Here is a 9,455-nt window from a genome sequence, read left to right on the forward strand (position 1 = left end):
GTTTAATTAACTTAAGATATTAATTGACGGATGAACGGTTGTAATAAATTAGGCAATTGATCACTAAAGTTTAAAGACAATTAATAAAATTAAATTCTTATCACGACACATCATTACATTTTTATGTTTGATTGAATAACCACCATGGAAACATAACATTAAAGCTTCCTTTGACGTAAGTTTCTCCTTTTATCGTGTTTTCTTTTGTTCCGCCAAATCAAAAAACACAAAGTAAAATAAATGGGTGCGTGAACCGTGACATAAACCATAAAATATGGAATTCTGTTAAAGAAAAAAAAAGAGAGAAGTGATTGCATCACACTTTCTGTCATTTGTTTTGTCACTTTCAGTATTTACTCGTTGACATGTGGACTCTATTATTTTATTTTTTATTTAAATAATAGTTTACTATGTTAATGCAATCTACGTGTTAAACAGTGAAGCAGAACGTGATAGAAAGAGTTGTGTTAGCATTTCTAAAAAAAAATACCTTAAAACTAGGGGTTGTTATATATGTAGTGCTGTTCTTTGAGAGATAGTACCGACATATATATGAGTATATACATATAAGGAGTGGGGTTGTGGTTTTAATAGTTACTTTATTTATTAATGAGCATTATTATTTTAATTATAAGATATTAATCCAATAGTTATAATAAATTAAATAATTAATCAAAAATATTAACAATAATTAATAAAATTAAAATTTTATCCGACCACAGCATTCAATTTCTATATTTAACAGTTATACATATATATATATATATATATATATAGTTAAGCAATTATCAAGTCGTGGGCGGCTAATAGTGGCGGCTTACATGTATATAGTAATTAAGTAATTATGGAATAGTGGACGGCTTATAGTGACGGCTTGTAGTGGGCGGCTTATATATGTGTGTGTAGAAAGAGAGGAAGAGACATAATCATCAGATTCTTAACGACACCCTTCCCTCATTTTGTTAAAAATCTTTAGGACGTCCTTCCATTATTCAATTCTTGATCAATTTTCTCTTTATATTTCTCGCCAACCGAACATACAAAATCACTAATCCATTCAAGAGAATTTAGCTTTCTCCATCCGTTTACGACAAAACTTTTAGACCACAATCAATCAAGCTCACCATTTCCAAACAGCACCAACAATGGCGCCCGAAAACCCTAACACCGAGCCAATCCGACACATCGCCGTCCTCGCCTTTCCGTTCGGCTCCCACATCAGTCCTCTCCTCAACCTCGTCCGTAGGCTCTCCGCAGGTGTCGCCATCAATGTCGCTAGCGACGTTAAGTTCTCATTCTTGAGCACTTCGCAGTCGAACGAAGCCCTATTTTCGAGTAAAGAGGGATTCGGAAATGTGCGGCCGTATGATGTCAACGATGGCTGGCCGGAAGGCCGAAAGCTGTCGGGCGACATAATGGAGCCGGTGGAGATGTTCATGAGGGCGACGCCGGGGAATTTCAAGAAGGCTCTTGAAGAGGCAGAGGAAGATAGGGGGTTAAAGATCGGGTGTTTGGTCTCCGACGCCTTCCTCTGGTTCACAGGAGAAATCGCCAGTGAGAGAAGTGTGCCGTGGCTGCCGCTCTGGATGGCAGGGCCCAGATCGCTGCTGGTTCAGCTGGAGAGCGAGAAGATTCGACGGCATTTGGGAAATGATCAAGGTATCTACTATATTCACGTACTTCTTTTCTATAATATATATATATCTATATATATATATATATACACATACATACACGCTTTGATGATGTGACGTGATAATAATCTAATCTCATCGATTGTCATAAATTTTTAGGATTAACTATCTAATTTATTATAATCATTAGATCAACCTCATACAGTTAGAAAAATAATACCCATCATTGTGTAAATATTAGAGTAACTATTAAAATCACACTATATATATGAACGATTTTTTAATGGTTACGTTTTCATCGGTAATCACTTTCAAATATAGAATTTTGATGACGTGACGTGATAAAAATCTAATTTCATTAATTCACTTTTTTTGTCAACTATTTAATTTATTACAATTGTCAGATTAATATCTTATGGCTACAATAATAATACATATTGATAAATAAATATTGAAGTAACTATAAAATCACATCTAGACACACATATATTACCGTAACTAATTCCATAAGATAACTAATTACTTTTGACCACTTTATTTTTCTAGCATTTTAATTTCTTACTTTGATATTGTCAGCACTTCTATATCTTTCTATATTATTTTTTTTTTGGTTGAACCTTTAGGCATGAACTCTATTTTCACAAGAAAATAACAAAGTAAAATTCAAAACAAACAATTCAAAAAAAGAAAATAGATAGCAGAGCAAATCAAAACATAAATAAAAGCAAATAATTAATAGAATATGAAAAATAATATGGCAACGGTATTAACAATTTACGATATCAATTGAGGTATGAGGAAAAGAAAAAGATAAAACAGAAAAAGACATAAAAACAATGCAAAACGTTAAAAAAATAAAAGTAAAAAACAGTAAGCAAAACAAAGAATGAAAAAAAAAAACAATATATACAAGTTTATTTTAAAAAGAAAAAAAAACTAGAATTAGTTTCTTTTTATATTAAATATAATTACGCAATTAAGTGTATCTTAATTTTCTTTCTTTTTTGTCACTTTATTTGAGGCCTTTTATAATATGGAAATTATTTAAAAGGGGTGCGGAGTGTGGAGAGGGGACTGCGAGTAGAATCCATTTTAAAGTTTCCTCTAATCTCGAATGTGACAGGATCAAATTGGAAGTAATTTTTTAAGTACATGCTTGGAATTATAATTTTCATGAGAAAATTCAAAAAGGATAAAATCATTTTGATAATTTGTATTATATAGAAACATCTCAAAGGTATTCTATCATTTTGATAATATTAAAAGGGTACTTTAATATTTAGAAAAATATCTTTTTGATACCTTAAGACTATTTTCTGAGATATAAAAATGTATTTTATATCCTTTTAAATAATTTACTATAGAGTTAAGCTTAAATATAAATTTTTTGTTTGAATATATCGAAATTGTTTATTTTTCTAGATTTATATATGTTTATAGTTTTTAAATGTTTTCAACATATTTAAAAATAATTTATGTTTAAACTTAATTCTAGAGCAAATTAATTAAAAGAGCATAAAAGACATTTATATCCCAAACAAAGGTTACTTAAATGCTTGTATTCCATTCAAAAAGTAATCCCTCAATTTTAGTTAAATCCTACATTTACGCTGATTTTTTTTTTTTTACCCAAAACGTGTCCTTTAGGCTTTTTGATATCCTAAAATTATCCCCTATATTTAAAACAAAGTAAATAAAAAAACCTTTAATTGGTCAGCATTTTTGCAATACCAAAAACATCCAAAAAGTAACCCCTCAATTTTTGTTAAATCCTTCATTTACGCTGATTTTTCTTCCTTTTTTTTTTTTTTTACCCAAAACGTATCCTTTAGGCTTTTTGATATCCCAAAATTATCCCCTATATTTAAAACAATGTAAATAAAAAAACCTTTAATTGGTCAATATTTTTGAAATTCCAAAAACATCCAAAAAGTAACCCCTCAATTTTAGTGAAATCCTACATTTACGCTGATTTTTTTTTTTTGTTTTTACCGAAAACGTATCCTTTAGGCTTTTTGATATCCCAAAATTATCCCCTATATTTAAAACAAAGTAAATAAAAAAAATTTAATTGGTCAATATTTTTGAAATTCCAAAAAGAAAACTCAATAATTACTATTTAGATATCAGTTTACCATTAATTATGTGAAATTTTTTAAAGCATAAATTTTAAAACTAAATAAAAAAAGAGAAGGGAGCGGCATTTAGCGTAGAACGTAATTGGTTTGACAAAACAAATCCAGTCACGTGTTAAAAGCGAGGGGTGCGAGATCTTTCTGGAGCTAGGCCAGGCTAACTTTTTAAGTTTTGGATTTTTTTTTTGAAAAAAAAAATTATTTTATTGAAATTTTACCTTTTTCTCTAAATTTAGTTTCTAGTTATTAATATTTGAGAGGATGTTTAAATGTGATCATTAAGGTATTCATGTCATAATTTGACTATTTAAGTGATTATACTTTACTTTTGAAAAACTTGGGATATAATTTTTGGATAGTCTAAAAATATGGGATACTTTTTGAATTATTAAATATATAGGGACAAATGTAGAATTTACTTAAAATTGAGGGCACTTTTTTTTTTCTCTCTATATTTATATATTGGATCGGACTTTCTAGTGCTCTTCTTCGAATTATTCTTACAAAGAAAGGAATTCAAAACAGAAATACGTAATAAGCAACTTAAAATAAGAAAACGGTAAAGAAAAATATACCATAAGGTCTAAAAAAATACGCTACCCGGAGTAATCTTGATAACATTTTTAGTTAAATAATTATACTAAAATAGTATTTATTAATAATAAGAGATAAAAGTTTAGATTTATACACTTTTAAAAGTAAATTTTATATTTTTTCTTAAATGATTATACTAAAATAGTATTTATTAATAATAAGGGATAAAAGTCTAGACTTATACACTTTTAAAAATAAATTTTATATTTTTTCTTAAATGATTTTGATTACTAAGGCTTATCATAAATCGAATCTAAAGTTGATTAAATAAATTCTGATTTACCATTTTTATAATTAAGTATAGTCTAGAAAAAGTTCAAAAAATATAGAAAATATTAGTACTACTATTTGTTCTACAAAGATATATCTTTACCGGGGAGTCCGTTTCTTGGGAGGGTGACTTTTTTTTATCGTTAAGAAAATAATTCAGTCTGTTAAGCTTACTTAAAACCGTCACGAGTCGCGATCTTTTTGGGGAGTCTTTTAAGTGGAATCCATGTAGCGGTTTATGATTAGTTCGCCGAAAGATCTTGGCACGTGTCTTAATACAGTTGAGTAAGAAAACGGGCTCACAGGAGTAGATTACAGTGGATCGTGCGTGGTGAGGAACCCAACATAGTGCCACGTGTTGTTCTCCCAATTGCTTCCAAGAGAAAGTGGCGGGGCCGACCCGACGCAAGCGGCTTGGTCGCCCGCTTGGTCGCCTGCTGGCAAACGCTCTTTCGTCTGCACGTGCACTGCATGCGCAAATCATGACCGTTGGTGATTCTGTCGAACGGCTTAGAAAAAATCCCGGGTTTATTTATTATTATTATTATTATTTATTACGTTTATTAGTTAATTTTGAACTGATTTGTGGTCCGGTTTTGCACCAAATTTCTAAAATAAAATATTATAAGATAAAACAAAATGCACTAAAATAAGATTAAATCACACTAAATTAAATTAAAAACAAATTAAATAAAATAAAATAGAACTAATTTAAAACCCAACAAAATAAGTTAAGGCATTTTTTCTGTCTTTTACTTTAGATTTTTTTTTTTTCGCATTTGTCTTCATTTCTATTATGTATTTTTTTCCTCTTTCTCTTTTTTTTTTTTTTAAGTAATTTGTATAATGTCATTTTAAATGAACTAGGCGTGCTCTTATGTCTTTTTTTTTTTTTTTTTGCTTCTTTCTCTTTTTTTCTTTTTAACAATTTATATGGCTGTCATTTTAGATGAATCAATTGCGCTCTATCTATATCTATACTACATTACTAAGAGTGAATGGTTTTTTTATTGCTAATGAAACGTTACATTAACTTTTTTTTCCCTTTTCTTTCCTGTGGAGGAGGGGATCCAGTGTGCTAAATTTCTTTGAAATGGTCACGTGTCGAGCGCTAACTGGTCACCTTCTTCAAAGAAATCCACCAGATAGATTCTAATTCGCTCACGCAATTATATTGCCACGTGTCGGCTCAAATTAAAATATTATAAACAATTCAAATAAATGCATACTAAGTTAAACAAACACAAATTAAAGAAAACAAAATATAACTAATTTAAAATGTGACAAAATAAATTAAAATCTTTTTCCTTAGTCTTTTGTTTCAGATTTTTCCTCCCTTTTGTGTTCATTCCTTTTATGTCAACTTTTTCTTTCTTTTTCTTTTTTTAAATAGTTTACATAATTGTTATTTTAAATGAATCGCGCGCGATAAAAGCTAGTATATTGTCAAATAATAACTTATCATGTGAAGATACACGGTTTGTACATGAGGTCAGTTCATTCTTCCATGTTCAATGAAAGACGAAACGTTTCGCCAACTTTTTCTCTTTTGTGTATTTTTTTTTTTGCCTCCCCACCTTCTTTTCATTTTTATTTTCTTCTCTCTATTATACATTCTTTTTTATTTTTCCATTTTTTAACATGTAATTCCTATAAATAATTTATTTCCCTAATTGACTAATTGTCTTGTTAAAATAATTTCTTCTTATATATGTCCCTATTTAAATGTGTCCTTATAAATTCATCTCAAATACTTTTTTTATATGCACCCAATAAATAATTTTAACATTTATTTTTGTATTTATACATATAAACAATCTGTCTTTCAACGAATCTCCATTTGTTATTCTTTTACTCTTTTGGCCTTCTTCTCACTTTTTGCTCCAGTTTAATTTTCGGCCTTCCATCTTTTCTATTTATATGTTTTCAAACTTCCTTTTTTTTCCTCCTCACTTTTCTACTTCATTTTTTTTGTTGTTGCTTCCCCCCTAATATTTTTTATCTATTTAATATTTACTCTATTAAATCTTTTTCCCGTCGTTTATTTGTCTCTGTTCAAATAATGTTTTCTTACTTATACCCCTTTCTACGTATCATTAAGTAGTTTTTCTACATTGGTTAGGCCCTTTTTGTTTTTATTTTGTAATGTTTCTTTTGTTTGACTATACCGCATAATTTTTTTATCACTTATGTTCTCATTTAAATAAGAATAGGCAATGTATCTTTTATTGTTCCATAATTTCCTACGATGATTTAAATTACTATTTTCTGAACAGTAGTCCTCATAAATATATATATTTTTCCTATTAGCTGCAATAAAATAATAGTTCTAAAATATCTCCCTACTTACATATTTTTTTCCTACTCGGTAGATTAATATTTGTCTAATAAATACTATTTATCTAATTTAAAATAATTTCTTTCGGACATTTTCCACACGTGCATGCGCATGCGCTCACACACTTAATTACCAAATGCATTTTTTGATTGAAACATTCATTTCCTTTTGATAAAATCTACAGAAGTATGTACTGTCACAATGTATCCCTAGGTACCTCAGAATTTTTATCAGTTTCTTTAGAAAAATCTGCTGCTTCCTTACTAACAATATTACCATGCTTATCTCCGCAGGAAGAATATGCAAGGACAAAACCCTAGACTTCCTTCCCGGATTTAAAGCCATTCGCATATCAGATTTACACGAAGAAGTACTAATCACATCACAAGACTCAGAATCGTCACTCTTTGCAAACATGTTTCACAAAATGGGACAGAATCTTCCCAAAGCAACTGCTGTCCTCATAAACTCCTTCCACAAAATGGACCCCGAAATCTCGAATCAACTCAAAACCAAACTCCGAAAGTTCCTCAACATTGGACCCTTTACCCTAACCATGAAATTATCTCCAAAACCAATGCCAGTCCTGGATGAGAACGGCTGCTTAGATTGGCTATCCGAGCACGAAACAATGTCGGTCGCTTACGTAAGCTTCGGAAGCGTGGCCACTCCACTGCCTCACGAGATTGCAGCCCTGGCCGAGGCGCTTGAGGAAGCCAAGATCCCTTTTCTCTGGTCGTTCAGGGGAAAACTGGAGGGATTTCTAGAAGAAAAACTATGCAACTCTCGTCTAAAATTTGGCAAGGTGGTTCCGTGGGCTCCCCAAGTGGAAGTACTAAAACATTCCTCCGTCGGAGCTTTCGTGACACACTGCGGTTGGAACTCGGTGTTGGAGAGCGTTGCCGGGGGCGTGCCACTGATATGCCGGCCGTTTTGGGGGGACCAGAGGCTGAATATGAGGATGGTTGAGGCTGTGTGGGGGATAGGGGTTGAGGTTGAAGGAGGGTTGATTACCAAAGAGGGAATGGTGAAGGATTTGAGAAGGGTCTTCTTGGATAATGAAGGGAAGGAAATGAGGGAGAGAATTGGGGTACTAAAAAAGCTTGCTCATGAGGCTGTTGAAGGTGGTGGTAACTCTAGCAAGGATTTCAATGCTTTGGTGAAAATTGTGACCAAGACTCCAAGAGTCTAAGTTAGAAGGTTTATGGTTGTGTGAGACATATATGTCTTTCGTGTTTCTTTGTTGTGTCTTCTTTTTTAGTTGAACCATGATATCTTCAAGTGCTCTTGTGATGATACATATCGGTTTTAGTGTTTTCACAAACACAATTGTTATTTTTTTTTTCTTTTTTAAGGTAATCATATTTGGGTTTTTTCCTGATACTTTGTTCAAGAATTAAGTGTCCAATGACTTAGGGCATGTTCTTATTTCAATTCGAATCAGAATTCAATTTTTTTGCTATAGTTTTTTTTCTCATAAAAATTCAAATTTAACGTTTTCGCTATATGGTTTTTTCTTACATAAAATTCAACATAAAATTTAACATAAAATTTACTTTTAAACTCAAATTCTCAACTCAAGTTTAGAAAAGAACATGCACTTATAAATTAATTTTATTCTTTTCTAATTTACTAGACATGTTGCACACTAGGCCAATAATACTTTTTTATTAGCATGTGTTCATTATGAAAAAACCAAGAAAATCTTAGAATTAAATAATACAGTTTACATATTTAAGTCATCATGGGAAATACCAGTGTTTGAAATTTTATGACTAAAGAAATTATGGAATTAACATTAACATTTCAAAATTCAATGATAACTTTTAAGTTAGATTTATGTTTTCGTGATTAAACGATTGGGTTGAAAATTCTCACTGCAATTTATGATGGTAGAAATTTCAATCCGTAAATGACTTGAGAATTTTAATTATAAGAATTTTGGAGTTCAATATGATATTAGTACTGTATTGAGAGACACTCTAACACTTAAAAAAATATTTAATTACCAATTAGTTGAATTAGAGTTATGAGAGTAGCATTTGCGGTAGAAAACTGCTATCCAAGCTCGGGAATAGACACTGTCAATGACTATGTAATTATTGAGATAATGTGTAGAAAAGTCAAGTTTAGATTTTACTTTGTCTAAAAAATAATTTTAAGTTTTAAAATGTTGCAGCAACTCATGCAACAAATATATGAAATTCCAAATGAGGAAGTTTTAATGATTAGTTTTAAAAAGGTTTTTAAAAAAAAATTATTCCACAAACCTTAATATTTTAAGTTAAGTCTAAGATTATATAGTTAAGTAACGGCCACGCAAGTAGGATCATTGCACATTAGGTGATTCACATGCGATAAGACTCATTAAGCTGCACATGATTAAAACGGTTAAAAAATTGATTTTCAACTTAAGATAAGTTAGGTATGGGGAGGGGTGAAAATATCTCTATGCTTAGAGACACAAATTTGTTATTAATCTTA

General features: G+C 30.6%; 1 protein-coding gene across 1 annotated transcript; it reads left to right on the forward strand.

Annotated features, from left to right (window-relative positions):
* Positions 1 to 936: 936 nt before the first annotated feature.
* On the forward strand, positions 937 to 8,299 carry LOC21405676 (anthocyanidin 3-O-glucosyltransferase 7). The gene is made up of 2 exons (XM_010104697.2): positions 937 to 1,659; positions 7,265 to 8,299. The coding sequence occupies exons 1-2, from the start codon at positions 1,146 to 1,148 to the stop codon at positions 8,161 to 8,163; spliced, it is 1,413 nt and encodes a 470-aa protein (XP_010102999.1). The 5' UTR covers positions 937 to 1,145; the 3' UTR covers positions 8,164 to 8,299.
* The last annotated feature ends 1,156 nt before the right edge of the window (positions 8,300 to 9,455 follow it).

This window comes from Morus notabilis, unplaced genomic scaffold, assembly GCF_000414095.1.
Source record: "Morus notabilis unplaced genomic scaffold, ASM41409v2 Scaffold317, whole genome shotgun sequence".
Classification (NCBI taxonomy): domain Eukaryota; kingdom Viridiplantae; phylum Streptophyta; class Magnoliopsida; order Rosales; family Moraceae; genus Morus; species Morus notabilis.

What these genes read in the sequence shown, in the direction of transcription:
- LOC21405676 (XM_010104697.2), top strand. Translation starts at nt 1,146, where the DNA reads ATGGCGCCCGAAAACCCTAACACCGAGCCAATCCGACACATCGCCGTC. An exon ending in GCATTTGGGAAATGATCAAG is followed by an intron (nt 1,660 to 7,264) that starts GTATCTACTATA and finishes TTATCTCCGCAG; the next exon opens with GAAGAATATGCAAGGACAAA.